Below are 20,024 nucleotides of genomic sequence, written 5' to 3' on the forward strand. Positions count from 1 at the left end.
AGCACAGTAATATTCCATTACATGCATGAATGTCAATTTATTTAGTTGCTCCCCAAGAAATGGACATCTATTTTGTTTCAGGTTCTTTGCTACTACAAAAAAGACTTCTATTTTAGTAATATTAAAGGGTCCCCTGAACTTATCTTTTTGAGTTGTCATATTTGCAGAAACACTGGACCAGAGTATACAAGAGGCTCTGAACATGTCAAGGATGAAGCCTGTTCCCTCTACCACCTCTGCACCCTGAGCTGACATAATATGTTGTTTGTGCCCCGGTCTGGACTGCTTGTATGTCCTTGGGAGTCAAGACAGGTACCAGTCAGTCTGCACCAGACTGAGACACTGTTTGTGCAGCTTAGACCCTTGTAGATAAGCAGACCATCTCATCTCCATGGTCTAGAAGTTCCTAGAGCTTTTGTCATCACCTTTCTCTTTGCCTTGGGAAGGGATTAGTCCTTTCCCCCCCTTCTATGAGTTTTCCTTTTCCCTGTTACTTAAATACCAAGGTTTTCCCTGAACCACTAGGCTCCTTGGTATAAGGAGTTCTCACATGAATGTGCCTTTCTCTTGTAATAAATTCAGTTGCAATGCATGTTTCATGGATTTGTGATATTGTTTTTGGTTGATAGTATATATGGGACCTTTCTTTGTCGATGGGTAAAAAGGATATGAGTATTTTAGTTTATTTCTTTACATGATTACTTTTAAAAAATTCAATTTTCAATTTGTCTAATAAAACAAGCTTTTCCATAATATAATACAATAAAAAAAGATGATTGTACATGAAACTGCAAATCTACTATGCACAACTTGCCATTCCTTTCAAATATGCAAAAAAATTATCTTGCAAATTTTTTTCTTCACTACCCTCTCCCCCCACCCTAGAGATGGCTACCATTAGACACAAATAGGTATGTGTGTGTGTGTGTGTGTGTGTGTGTGTGTGTGTGTGTGTGTATATAATGTATGTATGTATGTATGCATGTATATATACATATATACACATACACACATATGTATGTATATAAAATTATTTTATACATACTTCTACTTATCACTTCTTTCTCTGGATGCAGATAGCATCTTTCTTCATATGTCCTTTATAGTTAATTTGAGTATCTATAATAGACAAAATAATTTATTTACTCAAAGTCGTTCTTAAAATAATATTGCTGTTACTGTGTAAAACATTCTCTTGGTTCTGCTCATTTTGCTCTTCAGTATTTTATGCAAGTCTTTCCATGTTTTCCTAAAATTATTGAGCTCATCATTTCTTATAGACAGTAGTATTCCATCACAATCATATAGCACAACTTGCTCAGCCATTCCTTAATTGGGCATCTCTGCATTTCCAGTTCTTTGCCACGACTCTGACAGCGGCTATAAACATTTTGCAACATAAAGTTCTTTTCCTTTTTCCACTCATCTTTGTAAATAGACCAAGTAGTGGTACTGCTGGGCCAAAGAGTATAGGTAGTTTAATAATTCTTTGGGCATAATTCCAGATTGCTTTTCAAAATGAATGGATCATTTCACAATTCTACTAACAATGAATTAGTGCCCCAATTTTTCCACATCCTCTCCAATATTTGTCATTTTCTTCTTATATCATTTTAGCCAGTCTGGTAGGTATAAAATGATATGTCAGGGTTGTTTGAATCTTCATTGCTTTAATCAATGATGAGTTTTTTTTTTGCAAGGCAATTGGGGTTAAGTGACTTGCCCAGGGTAACACAGCTAGTAAGTGTCAAGTGTCTGAGGCCGGATTTGAACTCAGGTCCTTCTGACTCCAGGGCAGGTTCTCTATTCACTGCACTGCCTAGCTGCCCCTTAATCAATAATGATTTAGAGCATTTTTATATGAATACAAATAATTTTGACTTCTTTATTGGAAAATTGCCTGTTCATATCCTTTGACCATTTATCAATTGGTGAATGACTCGTATTCTTATGTATTTGACAAATTTCTCTATGTATTTTAGATATAAAACCTTTATCTGATAAACTATCATTAAAATATTTTCTCCAATTTTCTGCTTTCCTTCTTATCTTGGCTATATTAATTTTATTTGTGCAAAAACTTCAACTTAATTGAAATTATCCATATTACACCTAATTTTGTTCTCTATCTCTTGTTTATTCATCAATTGTTCACCATCTACCCATCTGTCTATTCATCTATCCATCTATCTACCCATCTGTCTATCCATCTATCCATCCATCTATCTAATCTTTCTTTCTAGCTATTCTTAAGTCTAATAAATAATACATTCCTTTTTTTTCCCTAATTTTCTTGTAAAATCTCTTTATATCTAGGCCATGTGTCCATTTTGGCTTTATCTTGGTAAATGGTATAAGGTATTGGTCCATGCCCAGTTTCTGCCATACTGTTTTCTTCTTTTTCCAATGTGTTTTTTTTTAACCAAATGATGAATTCTTATCCCAAAATCTTAAGTCTTTACATCTGTCAAATACAAGGTTATGATGTTTATTTGCTGCTATAATTGTATATCTACTCTATTCCATTGTCTACCTTTCTATTTCTTATCCCATATCAGATAGTTTTAATAATTACCACCTTATATTAGCAGTAATTTAGGTTTAGCAGTACCAGATCTTTACATAATTACAAATTTCTTTCCAGAATGGTTGTACTAATTTACACTTCCGCCAATAATGCATCAATGTGCCACAATCCTTCTACAATTGACTTCCCATCTTTTGTCATCTTTGCTAATTTGCTGAGTATGAGGCGGATCTATTTGGATTTGCATTTCTTTTATTAGGATTTGGTGCATTCTTTCTTATGGTTACTAATAGTTTGCAGTTCTTTTGAAAATTGTTTGTTCCTATCCTGTAAATTAATTTGGAAAATATTTCCATTTTTAGTACATTGAATGACTATCCGTGCATTTTGATGACCTCTACTTATTGAGATTTGCCTTTATTTCTCTGAAAATTGTTTTAAATTGTACTTACATAAGTTTTCTGTCTCTTGGTAGGTTATGTCCAAAATATTTAATGCCTTTAATTGTTTTAAATGAGATTTCTCTTTTCATCTCCTTTTCTTGTTTTTTTTTTTTGTAGTAAGATGATTTTTATGGATTTATTTTGTATCCTGCTGTAGTACTGAACTTATTGTCTTGATTAATTTTTGGGGTAATTATCTAGAATGTTTTGAATGAAATATTGTCAGCATATAGATATAAATTTGTCTTCTTCTTGCCAATGCTTACTCCTTTAATTTCTTTTTTAGGGGCCCATATTGCTGTAGCTAGCATTTCTAATACACTGCCAAATAATAATGTTGATAGCAAATATACTGTTACTTCACTCTTGAGTTTATTGGGAAAACTTCTAATATTTCTCCATTAAAAATAATGCTAATTCTTAGTTTTAGATAAATGTTTTTGATTACATTAAGGAAAGGTCTTTTTTATTTTTATGCTTTTTATTGTTTTTTTTAAACATAAATGAGTGCTATATTTTATTGAAGATGTTTTCTCCATCTATTGCTATAATCATGTGTTTTTGTTTTGTTGTTAATCATGCTGATTGTTTTCTGGTCCTTTCCTACTTTTCCAGTCTTCTTATATTTTACTCTACTCCATATACTCTATGATCTGGCAATACCGGCCAACTTACTGCTCACAACACTCAGTTTCCCCATTCTGTGCATTTTTACTTGTTGGCCCTCATGCCTTCTATATTTTGGTTCCAACTTACCTTTCCAGTCTTATTTCCTGTTAATTTCCTTCATTCAACTTATCCTCCAGCCAGACTAGACAATTAGCTGTCCTTCTAACTCAGAGATTCTTTACCTAGTATCTGTGCACTTAATTTTAAATGTTTTGATAATTGTATATCAATAGAATTGGTTTCCTTTGTAATCCTATGAATTTTATTTTGTGTACTTAAAAATATTCTGACATGTGGTCTGGAGACTACCAAAGGGCTCTATGACACAAAAAAAGATTAAGAACTCCTGCTCTAACTTTCTTTTTTTTTGGTTAGGCAATGGGGTTAAGTGACTTGCCCAGGGTCACACAGCTAATAAGTGTTATGTGTCTGAGGCTGGATTTGAACTCAGGTCCTCTTGAATCTTGGGCCAGTGCTCTATCTACTCTGCCACCTAGCTGCCCTACCTGCTCTAACTTAACATGATACCTCTTACTTCTGGGCATCCAAGTAGGTATCCCTATGCCTGAAGTGAATTCCTTCCTCAGTTTTACCTTTCAGAATCCTTATCTTCAAGTCTTAGCTCAGATATTATTTCTTCCATGAAGCCTTAAACCCCAAGTGAAAGTAGTTTCTCCCTCCTTAAATTTTTCTGGAGGGTTTTCTGGTTCTCTCCTTTGATCATATCACCCTCTGACTTGCATTATATTTACCTGTTTGGGAGCCATCTTGTCCTGTACCTGCTCTACACCTACCCCAGGAGAATGTAAGCATCTTGAAGGTAGGGCTTTGCCATTTTTCATCTTTGTTTCCTTCTCACCCAGCACAGTGCCATGAGGATAAGAGGCATTTTATAAGTGTTTTTTGGATTGAATAGGGTTTGGATGGTAGTAGCCTTTTAAGAACGACCAAGTTCAGTGGTATATAAATAAAAATAATAGACTACACACACACACACACACACACACACACACACACACACACACACACACACACACACAAATGTATGTATAGGAGAATAGAGACTTTGTGAGGGCCAGTTGAAGGGGAAAAATAAAAACCATTGGTCTAGAAAACATGTAGATCATGACATTAGGATAAAGATCATTTAGAAGCAAGTTTCCATTCAATTCAACTAACATTTGTTAAGTTCCTACTATATGCAAGGTAGAGAAGTAGTATACTGGATAGAGGACCTGTCTTGTAGTCAGGAAAACCTGGATTTAAATCTTGTATCTGATACATAGTACTTGTATAACCCTGGGCAAGTTACTAAACCTCTCAGTGCCATGGGTAACTCGCTAAGATTATAAATTGTAGAGAGAGGAGTTGCAGATCTGCATCAATGGAAGGAATTTCTGCATTGGGAGTTCCTTATACTGATGCCATAGATTTAGACGAAAAAAAGTGAGAAGTACTGAAAAGAAAGATTCATCCTGAATTTCATGTTTTCATTTTTTTCTTTCTTCCTCTCTTGGGTATCTAGCTGAAGAATTAAAACAAAAATTAGAAAACTTGGAGAAAGAAAAGAGCACCCTAAAGTTCCATCTTCCTTCAAGACATCCATCCATTAGCTCATTTTTGGACCATTTTGGAGCCCAAGTTCAATCTACTCTGCACTGGGCTACACGTGGGTAGGTACTTGTGACATTTACCATCACTTTACAGTTTTGCCTTTGCAAGGATAACACTTCGCATATGCTTTATTTCCTTCCCTAATACTTACTTTTATGCAGTCTCCTCCTCCCTCATTTCCACCTTTTAGAATCCTTATTTTTGGCAGGTTGGAAGATTAAGTTGGCAGCTTGAAGGAAGCTCTAAGATCCAACCAAAGCACCACTTCCTTCATGAACTACCTCTTGTCTGTCAGCTGAAAGTATTCTTGGGTGAATAGTGTTTATGTGTCTAATAAGCATGATCAATTGATAGGAGAGTGGCATGCTTTTCTTCTCAGTTATGGCTTTTTTTTTTGGTGAAAATAAAACTGTTAATAGCTAGAAATTTTACTATTGCCATAAACATGATTTAAATGGATTATACATAACATAGAACAATATATATAGAAATGTAAGCAGGTACAGTTAGGTACCTTACCAATTAATTACTATCGATCTCTTTGTCTCAGTTAACAAGCATTTATTAAGTGCCTACTATGTGTTAGACACTGTGCTAAGTATTGTAGATACAAAGAAAGGAAAAAAAATAGTGCCTGCCCTTACTGGAGCTCACAGATTAATGGAGGAGACAACATTCAAACAATTATATACAGATGAGATTTATCCTGGATAAATTGGGGGTAGTCTTAGAGGGAAGGCATTAACATTAAGGTAAAGTGGGAAAAGTTTCTTGCAGAAGGTGAGACTTCAGTTGGGACTTGAAGGAAGCCGGGGAAGCCAGGAGGTAGAGATGAAGAGGGAAAGGGTTCCAGGAATGGGGAAAAGCCAGGGAAAATGCTTGGAGTTAGAAGATGGAGTGTCTTATGTGAGAGACAGGAAGAAAACCCATGGCATTGTATCACAGTATGTAGAGGGGAATAAAGTATAAGAAGACTGAAAAAGTAGGAAGGGCTTTAAAATTAAACAGAGGATTTTGCATTTGAGAGAGAGCCATTGAACCAGAGGCTATTGCAGTAGTCCAGGTGGGAGGTGATGAGAGGCTGCTGGTTATCAGAGAATCAAAACATTTCCAAGCTTGTATCTAAAAGTCAAAATATCTCCAGGGCATGGGTGCCTTTCCCAAAATGCTTTGCTGATTTCAACGGGGATCAAATCCCCTTTAGCCTTTTTTCTGCTATTGGGTTTAACACAGTTAAGAAGTAGAAGGACAATAGAATGGAAACCCTCTTCTACTCCAAGATCAGAAGACCTGGATTCTTCTAGTCCTGTCTCTGCCATTAACTAGCTATGTGGTCTTGAGTAAATCATATTACCTCTTGTATTCATAGTTTCTTCAAAGGAGTTGGACTAGAAAATCTCCAAGGCCCCTTCTGAATCTGACATTCTATTCTATGATTTTAAGAAAGCTCCAGTTGTTGCTTATAATTTGTTATACTGCCTGCCATTTTGTAAGTACGAGTTGGTACAGGATCTTATGTATGAAGCTCTTTTTCATCCTGGATGTCATGCTTATAATTTGGCTAAGTTACCACCAAATGGACAATGGTATTTCAACTATGAGTACGTGTTAGAAGGAGAAAAGTTCCTCCTAAGTATGCATTCCTTCTAGCTGCATATTCCCCTACAAGGTTATCTTGTATCTGTTTTGTGTGTTTTTCATATATCTACATATAAATGTAAGTATATATAAATGTAAATATCTATCTGTCTATAGATAGTATATGTGTTGTCTCCTCTATTAGAATGTAAACTACTTGAGGGCAGGGCTTTTTTTGCTTTTGTCTTTGTAGTCATAGCTCCTGGCACATAGTAGACATCTAATAAATGCTTGTCCATTGCTTGGATGATTGAATCAAAGGGAATATGGGACATTATTCTAGTCAATTATGCTTTCTATAAAAATAGAACTATTAGAATGGTAAAATAGGAATAGTAATTAATCACTAATTGCTAATATAAAAAGGTTATGTGTAATTTAGAGTAAGTCAAAGTTTAGCTCTTCCTTTATTGTCCTATAAAAGATCAACAGAATAGAAAATAAAAGATAGAATGACTTTTTATGAGGTAAAACTTTTGCATATAAATACAATGCTGGTAAAGAACTGGATATTAAAAGTAAAGAATTTTCATTTACTTTATAGTAATGGTAACTGAGGTCCAAAGAAACCCAGTGACTTTCTCAGAAAGTTAATGGTAAAGCTAGGATGAGAATTGTCACTTTCTAAGTTACCACTTTATTTTTCATTTCAATCTGTTACACTAATGTGAGAATCCAGTTGGATTTGGGATTTGTACATGGTAACCCAAGAAGGCTTTTGTTGTCTTTGGGCTGGGTACCGAGAGGGTGTATATGTGTGTGTGTGTGTGTGTGTGGTGTGTGTTGTGTGTGTGTGTGTGTGTGTATGTGTATATGTGTGTGTGTAACGTATGTGCTCAATAATTCAGACATGTATCTGCATACAGTGAAAGAATTGATAAATACAAGTGTGTATAAAATGATTACGCACACACACATTTGTGTCTCGTGGTAGCCATCTCTAGGGCAAGGGTGGGGGAAGGATAAAAAAAGGGGAAAAAAAAGAAAGTTACATGATAACTTTATTACATATTTAAAAGGAGTGGTAAGTTGTGCATAATAGATTTGTAGTTTCACATGCAATCTTTTTTTTTCTTTTTCTACTATGTTATAGAAATGTTTGTTTTATTTTTTAAGTTCAGACTAAAACAAATGAAATTTAAAAAATTTTAAATACAATTCAGATGTGAATAATGAAAAGACCCCAGATCTGGGATTCAGTAGACTTATTTTTTATTTAAGTTTTGCCACCAGTTTTGTAATTTTGGGCAAGTGACTTAAGAGCAATTTTTGTATATTAATTTGTTCATTCACTCTGAAAATGTGCATTAAATACCTACTAAGGGTAACATGTCATGAGGTATTGGGTGATAAAGATATATGACATTATCCTTTCCCTAAAGGAACTTATTATAATTACTTATATGAGCCTTGTTTTTTCTGATCTTCAAGTTGAATGATGTGGAATACACAATTTCTTAGGTGGCAGCATATGGTACAGTGGAAAGAGCCTTGACTTTGGTGTCCTTACCATCCAACCCCTGATACCTATTCTTTACATAAAATTGGGCAAGTTTTTTTGTCAATCTCTCTGGGCTTCAGTTTCCTTATCTAAAATGAAGGGCTTGGGTTAAGTGACCTCGGAGGTCCCTTCTAGCTCTGGATCAATAATTTCAAGTCCCTTTTCAACTCCAAAATTCATTGATCCTAGCTGTGGCACAGAATATCTTCTCATATCCCCAGTATAATGATTGGCATCCAATGTGCCTGACAAAGAACCCCCAGTGGCGTGCATAAATTTTTTAGAAACCAGTGTATGCATATTTTTTTTTTTAATGAATGCTTGGTGTAATAAGATATGCTTGAAGATGGATAGTCTGTCTTCTTTACTGACTAATCAGGATTCTCTCTATGAAGGCTTCAGGAGGTGGCCCCCTTAGCAAAGCAAAGAGCACTCGAAAGCATTGGGAAAGTCTGAATACTCTTTGGCTGGTGAGGAGGCAATGATGTGTAATCATCACAAAGCACATACACATTAATAGTCTGGCACTGGAATAGTTGATACACAGATGGCTGTCTATTTCCTTTTTTTTTTTTCAAATGTGATGGGAATATTCACACATAATAGTCACATGGTGAGTGTAATTGATAGAATACAGATTCTGCTGCTGTGTCAATTACAGCTGAAATTTTTCAATGGGGGTGGGATTCTATCTTAACTTCAAAGTTGTTTTTCCTTTCTTGTGAAGGGGACCAAATAGAAGAGTTGAAAGTTTTTTTTTTAAACAAAAGTGCTTAGATAGGGTCTGCCTAATTTGCACTGAAGCATGTAAGACAATAAATACACATAGAGCTTCTATCAGCACACACATTCTTTGCCTGAGTGCCACTCTAATACACCAGTGTTTTAATACTTGACCCTCAGTGATTTGATCATTTTATATACTGATTAGTTTATAGCAGAATTGTACTAATTTGCAGTGATGAGGGAGACTTGTTGAGAATTATTATACATAAATAGGGCAAACACAGTCAGAAAACACTGAAGAATGACCTGGCAGAGCAAGGAGGAGACACATGGTCAAAACCAGACTTTGCTTAATTACTAGATCACACTGTGGCCTGGAGTAGATCGTAGCAACTGTCTGTGGCTTTGTTTCTATTTTTAGAATACTGGCATTTCACAGGGGGCTGTCATTTGGATTATGTAATGAATATGACACATGATGATATGGCCAGTTTCCAATTCCATCCATGGAATATCTATCTCATAGATCATCTGTGATTAATTTTAAATTTCAGACAAGCTCCCCTTCCTCAGCCCTATCCAGATGGTATGTGTTTAGGAGATCCAGACAAATCTTAATACTAACCTAATCAAAGCAATATAGGAAGCAAGTTTGGTGCAAAGAATTCCTGCAAAACCATCATCTGTGTCACTGTAACCCTCCATTTCCACAGATAATTAAGACAAGATGAAAGCCTTTTCTTTTATCTTCAAACTTGCTCCCCACTCCCTTTTTTCCCCCTACATTCTTGGAATGCTATGGTTATATAGTACATGGTACAGCTAGGTGGATCAGTGAAGCTGGGCCTGGAGTCAGGAAGACCTGAGTTCAAATCTGGCCTTAAATACTTACTAGCTATGTGACCCTAGACAAGACACTTAACCTCTTTTTGCCTTAATCTACTGGAGAAGGAAATGGTAAACCATTTTGTTGGTATATGATGATTATTATTCCATTTTTCAGATGCAAAAATTGGCAAGGTTGAAGGGTATAGGAGCTCAATCTATCAATGCATGCCTATTGAACTCCATTGACACTGGGCTGTGTAGGAGAAACAAAAGAAATCTGCAGACTTGTTAAGGAGAATGTTGATTATTGTTGACATTTCCTATCATTAATTTTGCAGTCAGATATATGAAAAAGTTAGATGACAAGACATATGTAAAATATTTAAACTCTGTGTTCATAACAAATGGAGTTGGTCAAAGGCATTCAGAAATGAATAAAATGATCTGGGCATAGAATGAGGCTTTATCATTCTATAAAAGTCCATTGATCTGGGGGTCCAAGGTGAATATGATTATTATTATTATTTTTCCTATAAAGACCAAGTAAATTGCAATACAGTATTATAGATGACATGTTAGGATTTTAAGAAACAAAATGCATGGAGGTAGAGAGAAGAGCTTTTAGTAAGCTTCTATTGAGGAGTTAGGAGAGGCAGTTGGTTTTAGGGTCAGAATTGTACATTTTACTTCCTAAGATATAGAGAAATAAAAGTTTCTGTGGTAGTTTGCAGCAAAAAAGGGAAGACTTCATCTTTCTTTTAGGTAAATTTCAAAATTTGTGAGAACTTCTCAGGCAAACATGTAAAATTATGAAGTGGGAGAAGCCAGGCCATGAACTAAAGGTGGAAAGCTGAACTTGACATTTTTAGGAGATAGAGTTTACACCTCAGACTGACAGATGTCACAGAGATATAGCAAGTCTTAATATTTAATTGCAGGCTAAGCTATCCTTGGTGATTTACTAAATGGTATAATTAATTTAAAAGATATCTTTGGCTTCATGACTGTTAGGCACATAGACCATGTTCCAATATTTTAACAAAGTAGAACTTATCTTCAAATAAAAACCAAAGGATTGTGGTAGAGATTAAAAAGAACATACTTATAAATCTCCTAATATATTAAAAGCTCCTTAAGAGAGCTTTTCTGCTGATCCCTGATCCAACATCTGTGAATTTGTCACACTTAAAAAAACACAAAACCCTTAATTCATAGGTTCCCAAAGTGGGCTATACCACCCCCTAGGGGGTGCTGGAACAATGGGGGGGGTGACTGTAGTAGCCTTGGATGCAATTGAGAGGCATTGAATAAAAATAAGGGGGTGGTGGAAGCATAAGGAAAGAAGAGAAGAAAATTTTGAAAAACCATTCATACATGTTCCATCTGTTGTGTAGCAGAGTTAAAGTTGTAGTGATTACATTATTTTCCAAATAAATACACAAAATGCAAGATATAACTGATTGGTGGTCAAGTCAGCTGACAAGTCTTAACAAGCAAGTGTTGGCAGGCAAGCTTGTTGCACATCGTCAGGAAATCCAGCATGAATCTGCAGGAATATGTGTGTGTAATGACTTGTTTACAATCATGATACTATATGGTTACATGACACAATATTACATCATCAGAATTTCAATTCAGGAAAAACCCACAAATTTACAATAATTTATTAAATTTAAGATGCATCATTAAGAATATATTTTATATATTTTTTGAAATGATGCAAATCTATTTATTTATTTATTTTTGTTTTTTTGAAATGATGTAAATTAAAAAGAAAATTGTAAAGAAAGTAGATTTCCATGGGGGCCCTGAGTAATTTTTTTTAAAGGAGGCAGTAGGCCAAATAAGTTTGGGAACCTCTGCCTTAGATCAATCAACCAATCAGCCAATCAATCAGTTAACAAGTATTTATTTTTTACATTGTGCTAAGTCTGAGGATAAAAAGAATGGCAAAAACATTCTGTGATCTCAAGGAGCACACACTTTAATGGATGAGACAACATGTAAACAACCAAATACATACACAAAAATATCCAGGGTAGCTAGAGTGTAATCTGAAAGGGGAAGATGTTAGCAATTGCTTTATAAATGCAAGTTATGGATCTTATCTTATTTTTGAGAGGCACTGTGGTACTATGGAAAGAGCGCTGGTTTTGGAGGTAGAGCACCTATGTTCAAATCCTGCCTCTCTCTCTTAAGGTCTGTGTTTAACCTCTATGGTCTTAAGTTTCCTCTTCTGTTAAATGAGGAGTTTAGAGTAGATGACCTCCATGATTCCTTCCCATTCTAAACCTATATTCCACATTTCCGTGACCCTGATTACAATGTTAAGACATGGTGACCATTTTATAAGCCAATAAGGACATTTTACTGATGTTAAGATTTCCAGAATTTATTTACAAGGTTGCTCCAATACAAAGTTTTACTCTTTTTTATCTCCTAAGGGTGAGCAGTGAAGAAACCCAACCCCAGCTTAGAATGGAGACCAACCTCACAGAATCTGCAGTTCAGGAGAGACTCCAGGTTTCTATCACCAGGAGAGATTGGCTTCTTCAAGAGAAACAGCAGTTGCAGGTAAAGGGATGATGAAGTTGTAAGAAAAATGCACTATTGGTAAAGTCATTTTGCAGCCATTTGAGGCGAATGGGATAAATTGGACATCTTTTCTTTGCTTCAGTGTAGCAATTAGAGCTTTGGCTGGAATCCAATAAAATTCTCTAAGCAGTGATTGGAAGAGAACTGTCACAGGGGTTGTATGAATCTCATTATAAATGAGGGGCTGAGAATGGTGGCTTTTGTGCCTGTTTTTGACATACCTCATTATCTTTTAAATATGTACTTTGTGTTTTCTAGGCTCATTTGTCATCTTTGATCATGCTAACCTTTGAAGGGTTTTTTTTAAAAATAAAAAGAATTTTGCAAAACACAATCCCATTTGAAAATCTTTGTTGCACCAAACTGTGGGCAATGGTAGACCAGAAAGATATAAACCAGTGCTGGGAGAGGCAGTGGAAATAATGGATAAAAGCCAGTCACTGGGATGGCACAATGTAGGGAATGGATGGCAGCTAGAGGTCAGTATAAAGCAGTGAGTCCAAGGTCAGCAATCATAAACTCACAGAATCTTAGCTATGAAAACAGACTTTCAAGGTGACCCAGTCTAACTATTGACTCATCTTCAATATGTCCAACAAGTAATTAGTCAGTCTTCTCTTTAAGACTTGTAGCTTTGAGAGCCAGAGATCACTCAAAGTTGAAATCATAATAGAGCAATGGGTTAAAACCAGATACACACTTGGGAATTGTGGAAGTAGACATGACTTATCACAGACAAGTAGACTTCAACACTGAAGCAAAGTCTGTCTCAGATAGGAAGCTTAGTGATGGGATCTCAAAGTAATAGAGTCCACAAGCTTCTTGTCTTTCTTTCTCTCTCTGTCTCTCTCTGTCTCTGTCTCTCTCTCTCTCTCTCTCACACACACACACACACACACACACACACACACACACACACACACACACACACATGCACAATTTCATATTCACAGCTTAATGCTTTCTGCTCTGGCAGGAACCACTGATTGGCTTCCTAGGATGTGACCAAACCTGGGACTATGCTTCAAAGTCGAGTATAAGACAAAAAATTGTACTGACTGGCAGATAGTAAGAGTTCTACAGAGTAATTTGGTTTGGTATTCAACCCTAAACACTACTCTAGCCATAGGATTGTGGATTCAGATGGGCAGAGGGTAGAAATAAACATTTATTGAGCACTCTGCTAAGTACTTTAAAACATTATTTCATTTGATTTTTATAACAACCCTGAGAGGTAGGGCTATTATTATCTCTATTTCATAGTTGAGGAAATGGAGGCAAACAGAGATGAAGTGACTTTCCCGAGGATCACATAGCTAGTAAGTGCCTGAAGCTGGAGTTGAAGACCTGAGTCTTCTTTTTTTTTTAAAGGGTTTTATATAAGTTTTAAAAATTAATTAATTTTTAGTTTTCAACATTTACTTCCATGAGATTTTGAGTTTTAAATTTTCTTCCCCTCACTCCTTCCCCTCTCCCATCCCAAATGTGGTGTGCAATCTGATATAGGCTCTACATATACATTCCTATTAAACATATTTTCACATTAGTCATGTTGCAAAGAAGAATTAGAACCAGTGGGAGGAACCATGAGAAAGAAGAAACAAAACAAAACAACAACAAAAAAAGGAAGAGAAAGTAGTATATTTCCATCTGCATTCAGACTCCAAAGTTCTTTCTCTGGATGTGGATAACGTTTTCCATCAGGAGTTGGAGTTGTCTTAAATCCTTGCATTGCTAAGAAAAGCCAAGTCCGTCAAAGTTGGTCATCGCACAATGTGGCTGTTACTGTGTACCATGTTCTCCTGGTTCTGCTCACTTCACTCAGCATCTGTTCATGTAAGTCTTTCCAGGTTTTTCTGAAGTCTGCCTGCTCATCCTTTCTTATAGCACAATAGTATTCCATTACATTCATATACCACAACTTGTTCAGCCATTCCCCAACTGATGGGCATCCCCTCAATTTCCAATTATTTGCCACCATAGAAAGAGCTGCTATAAATATTTTTGTACATATGGGTCCTTTCCCCATTTCTATGATCTCTTTGGGATACAGCCTTAGAAGTGGTATTTCTGGGTCAAAGATGTGCACATTTTTATAGCCCTTTGGGTGTAGTTCCAAATTGCTCTCCAAAATGGTTGGATCAGTTCACAACTCCATCAACAGTGCATTAGTTGAACTCAGGTCTTCTTGATTACAGGCCCAGCTGTCTATCCACTATACCACGTAGCTGCCTTCTGGCAGTGAGGTTCATCCACGGTCCACTGTAGTCACCTAGAAAAGCCTTGTTTCTGGGAATAGTGTGTTTGAGTATACTGATAGAAAGTATTTAGCCTTGGATGGAGATGGTGAGGTAGGGCCTTCCTAGAGTGAATATAAATCCTCTTCATGATTCACTTGGCATGAACTGAGCTGAGGATTAGATACTGTCAGATACTTGGTCCCTTCCTAATAATCTGTTCTTGCTTTGATTTTATGAATTATCATTTCCAGGCTAGGAAGGATGTCTAGTAGAATTCTTATGAATTTTCAAGTGACCTTAGAACTTGAAATTGCTTTTGATCTCTGATTCCTGTGTTTTTGTTTTTGTTTGGACCTATAATTTTTTTTTAATCAGTGTGGAGAATTCCTGGTGTAGAATTGACAGGGTCGGGGTAGACATACATGTACATATATAAGTAAATACAGATTATATACAAAGTAATTTCCGGAGTGGAGGGCAGTAGCACCTGATGAGATCAGGGGGAGACTTACATAGGAATTGGCATTTGACCTGAGGCTTGAAAAAAACTAGCAACTCTATGATGCTGAGGCAAGGAGGGAGTGCATTCCAGGCATGAATGGCTGCCTGTGCAAAGCTGTGGAGGCAGAAGACAGAATGCTGTATATGGGGAGCACTAAGTGGGCTTATTTATCTCAGTTGCAAAGTGCATGGGGGAAAGGAACATGGAGTAAACTTGGAAAAGTAGGTCAAAGCCAGATTGTGAAGGGCTTTAAATGTGAACTGAGGAATTTGCATTTTATCCTAAAGGCAAGAAGGAGCTACTGGAGCTTTTTGAACAGATTAATAACATGGTTAGACCTGTGCTTTAGAGATATCAATTTGTCTTTTGAGGGATGGATTGAAGAGGAAAGAGATTCAAAACAGGGAGAATGAGTAGAAATCTGTTTCAATAATCTGGGAAGAAAGTAAGAAGAGCTTGAACCAGGTTGAGCATGATGATGCCAGTGGAGAGAACACAGGTTCTGGTGAGATATTGTCGAGGTACAAACAACACCAGCAACTAATATGAGGGGTGAGAGAAAGTTAAGAATGGAAGAGAAGTTGATGTCGTGAACCTGGGAGATTTGAAGGATTATTGTGCCTTTAGAAATGGGGAAATCAGGAAAAAGGGTAGGTTTGGGGAGAAAGATAATGAATTCTGTTTTGGATATTTTGAGTTTGAGATGTTTATGGGGTATCCAATTTAAAGGTCCAACTGATAATTGGAACTATAAGCCTGGAGTTCAGGAAGGAGACCAGAGCCGAATACCTAAATTAGAGAGTCATCAACCACTGAATATTTACTAGGTGGCAGTCACTGGACTAAGTGATGGGAATTAAAAAAAAGGCAAAAGCAGTCTCTGCCCACAAGAAGCTTGCATTCGAGCAGGAAAGACAACACATAAATAATTAGGTACATACAAAGTACATACAGAGTAGATGAAAGTTAACCCCAAAGGGGAAGCTCTATTATCTGGGAGAAGGGGGGAAGATCAGGAAAGGCCTTCTGTGGAAGACTGCATTTGTGCTGAGTCTTGAAAGAAGCTAGAGATTCTAAGAGGTGATGACAAGGGGATGGGAGGGAGAATTGCAGGCACAGGGAAGAGCCAGTGACTCAAAGGCATGGATGGAGATGGGTGATGGAATGTTGTGAGCCAAGAAAACTGGGTAAGCCAACACTCTGGATTGCAGAGAGTGTAGAGGGAAAATAAAATGTCAGAAGACATTTTATCAGGGATCAGGAAAGAGCTTTCAAAGCCAAACAAACAAACTTTATATTTGTTCTTACAGCAATAGGGAGTCACTAGAATTTATTGAATAGGGGAGGTGGTATGGTGAGATTTGTGTTTTAGGAAAATTATTTTGGCAGCTATGTGAAGAATGGGTTGGAGTGGTGAGAGACACGCCTCTAATTAGGAGGTCAATAATCTAGCAATTGCAATAATTGCAATAATCTAGCCAAGAGATGATGAGCACCACAATTAGGGTAGTAATATGTGAGTGGAGAATTGTGGAGGTAGAAATGACAACATTTTGCAACAGATTGGATATGTACGGTGAGTGAGAATGTGGCATTAGCTAAGTATAAGGCCTACCCACATTTCTAATTACATAATTTTGTGAATAGAGGCAGAAACAAGGAGAGCTGTGGGAAGAACACCTAGAAAGCATCCCACAGTGGCATGGGAAGGCATCCCATATTTACTCAGGGTAAAGATATCCAACACGTCTTTTTCCCTAGCATATTATTTGCATGTGTCTGATATGAGGCAAGTCATTTCATGTTAAGAGACACTGTTTAAAGCAATAAGGTTAGTCAAGTCCAGATTTCTGAGTGGGTTAGAACAGACCTCAGAGCTGGGTTACAGGAAGATCTCAGAGACTGAATTGCCTTTTGCTGCCTAGAAGAGCTGATTGGAGGAAGAAAAACTTGTTTCTGGGAACTGACCAGAACTGAGTTTAGGGTTCAGAGAATATCTCTTGTAGGGTTGGGAAGCAGACTACAGAGATTACATTGCAAATTGCTGCCTGAGAAATAAAGACCCTTAGAGTCCAACCAAGGAAGCAGAGCTGGAAAAGCTGGGGCAATCCTAGGCTTAGAGCTTTTGCTTTGCTGAAAGAGCTAACCACTATCTTTAAAAAAATGGGTTGTGGCATTCAGTAAACTAGCATGTATTAAGCACCTACTATGTGCTAGGCACTGTTTTAAGTACTGAATTTTTAAGTGCACTTTATAAATAAAGGCAAAAAACAAATAGTTCTTGTTCTCAGGTAGCTCTTAGTCTAATGGGAGTGCCATAATAGCAGTGTGCCACTCTCCCTGGAAACCCCAATTTTCTAGTATGATTGAGTGCAGGTTGGGTGAGAGAGCCATCCTAGAGATTTTTTTAAAGGGGGAACAGTGAGGATCAGTGCCACACACTGTATTGCACAAAGGTGACATTAAGGTTTGAACTAGGAAGATGGTAGTGTCCTTGACATAGGGAAGTTCAGAAGAGAGGACAGTTTGAGGGAAGAGTTCTGGAGTTTAGACCCATTGAGTTTGAGATACGTATAGTAAATCCAATTCAAAATATCCATTAGGTAGTTGGTGATATGGTATTAGAATTCAAAGGCTAGATTAGTACTAGTTAACATTGGTCTGAGAATGTCTTCTTATTTCAGTTAATAAACATTTATTAAGGGCCTACTCTGTTCCAGGCACTGTGCTAAGCACCGGGGATATAAATACAAATAAAAGCAAAGTCCCTGCCCTCAAGGAGTTTATAATCTAATAAGGGAAGACAAATATAAAAGGAAAATGGAAAATGGAGTGGGGGAGGAAGGAAAATGGGGAAAGAAAGAATCCAGTATGGAGGGCATGATGGAGAAGCCCAGAAGCAGGGTACTTAAAAAGAGGTCCTGGAGTCCATGACCTTGCTTTCCAGTCAGAGGCTCTTATCAGAGGGGCTATGGGTATTGATGAGATATGAATATGGAGACAGATTCAAACTTGCAGGCTAATGGGATTTCCTAATGATAAATTTCCTGGGGAAGGAAGGCATGATGGAGAGGTCCAAAGGAGTCCAAAAGCAATATAGCTGGTATTAAAAGGAGAGATGATAGTTGAATCCATGAGCATGATAAACTCTTCAAGAGAGATAGTAGAGAGAGAAAAGATAAGAAAGCTCAGGATGGAGCCTTGGAGAGCATCTATATTTAGAAGTCATGATAGATGTGAATTTCCAGCAAAGGAGACTGAAAATGAGTGGTCAGACAGGTAGGAGGAGAACCAAGAATGAAAAGCCAGAGAAGATCGAGTATCCAGGAGGAGATGATATGAAGAATAGATGTAAATGCTGTAGAAAAGTCAAGAAGAATGAGGAATGATTTTGATTAGATTTGAATTAGATCTTGAAGATAAGAGACCATTGGTAATTTTTGAAAGAGGAATTTCAGTTGAATGAGGAGGTTAGATTTCCTGTTGTAGAGGGTTTAGAAGAAAGTAAAAAGAGGAAGTAGAAGCATTGAGTATAGACAACTTTTTAAAGAGTTTTTTTTTCATGAAAGGGAGGAGAGATGTAGGAGTGGGCAGCAGGGAAGGACTCAGTAGAAAGGGAGAAATTGAAAATTAGAGAATAAGCATGATTATATGTGCAATTTGTTGGAGAAGTTGGTAGGTATGAATTGCTGTGGTTGATTTGGGCTTGGGAAAGGGCCACATCCTTATCAGTGACTGGAGTGAAGGAAGAGATAAATTATGGGGCATGATGTTGGGGGAGTGTGAGATGAGAAGGTAAAAGAGGGAACTCTTGGTGAATGGCCTCAGTTTTTTTGGTTAAGTAGGAGGCAGAGTCCTCATATAAGCAGGTCCTCATATAAGGAGGAGAGAAAGGGTTGATCCCTGTTGATCACTACTCTGTCGGGGGATTGAGAAAAGATGAAAATGTTTGGACCAGCCACTATGAAGAATGGGATAATAGATAAATTAGGTAGAATAGAACTACTTGAGATGTGGTAACAGATTTGTAAGTGAACTCAGTCAGCATGGATTAGTGATTTCCTCCCACTTCATTTAGCAGCACATGAACAGGAGTGAAGACAGCAGATGGTTGGAATATTCCAGGATCGGAGTGTGGCAAGTCATGGCTGGCAATAGGACAAGGGCAAAAGGGATTTATATGCTTAGAGGTGATAGTTGAACTCATGGGAGTGGTTGACATCATCAAGAGAGAGGTTAGACATAGAAGAGGTCCTAGGATACAGCTCTGGGGTGCACTGATACATAGGAGCAGGACATGGATGAGTACTCAAACTGGTAGGTGGAGAAACCAGAAGTGCTTTGAAAACTCAGGGAGGAAAGAATGTCCAGGTAGAGGAAGGATGGTCAACAGTGTCAAAGTGCTACAGAGAGGTCAGTATGGTTGAAAAATTAGAAAGGGCATCCCCTCAGTTTCCAATTCTTGGCCACCACAGAAAGAGCTGCTATAAATATTTTTGTACATGTGGGTCCTTTCCCCATTTTTATGATCTCTTTGGGATGCAGACAGAAATTCAATTTTTGAGCCCGTGGCATAGGCTAAATGGTACTCGCCATTGATGTAATTTTATATGACAAGAGCAATACTCTGCTTGTACTCACTAAATCGGGCAAACTAATGGTCAAATCTGGCGAGACCTGAGAGCTAAGAATGATCTTTACATTTTAAAATAAAATTTTATCTCACAAGCCCTACAGGAAC

General features: G+C 37.2%; 1 protein-coding gene across 2 annotated transcripts in view; it reads left to right on the top strand.

The window, feature by feature from the left end:
• Window positions 1–20,024, top strand: part of DISC1 (DISC1 scaffold protein) — a 527,908-nt gene that overhangs the window by 127,149 nt on the left and 380,735 nt on the right. For both annotated transcript variants that reach the window (XM_078156229.1, XM_078156230.1), the window contains exons 4-5: window positions 5,165–5,312; window positions 12,391–12,520. In XM_078156229.1, coding sequence (XP_078012355.1) covers window positions 5,165–5,312; window positions 12,391–12,520 — 278 coding nt within the window. The remainder of the gene's footprint in view (window positions 1–5,164; window positions 5,313–12,390; window positions 12,521–20,024) is intronic.

This window comes from Phascolarctos cinereus, unplaced genomic scaffold (assembly GCF_003287225.1).
Source record: "Phascolarctos cinereus isolate Bilbo 61053 unplaced genomic scaffold, phaCin_HiC Scaffold_5;HRSCAF=322, whole genome shotgun sequence".
NCBI lineage: Eukaryota > Metazoa > Chordata > Mammalia > Diprotodontia > Phascolarctidae > Phascolarctos > Phascolarctos cinereus.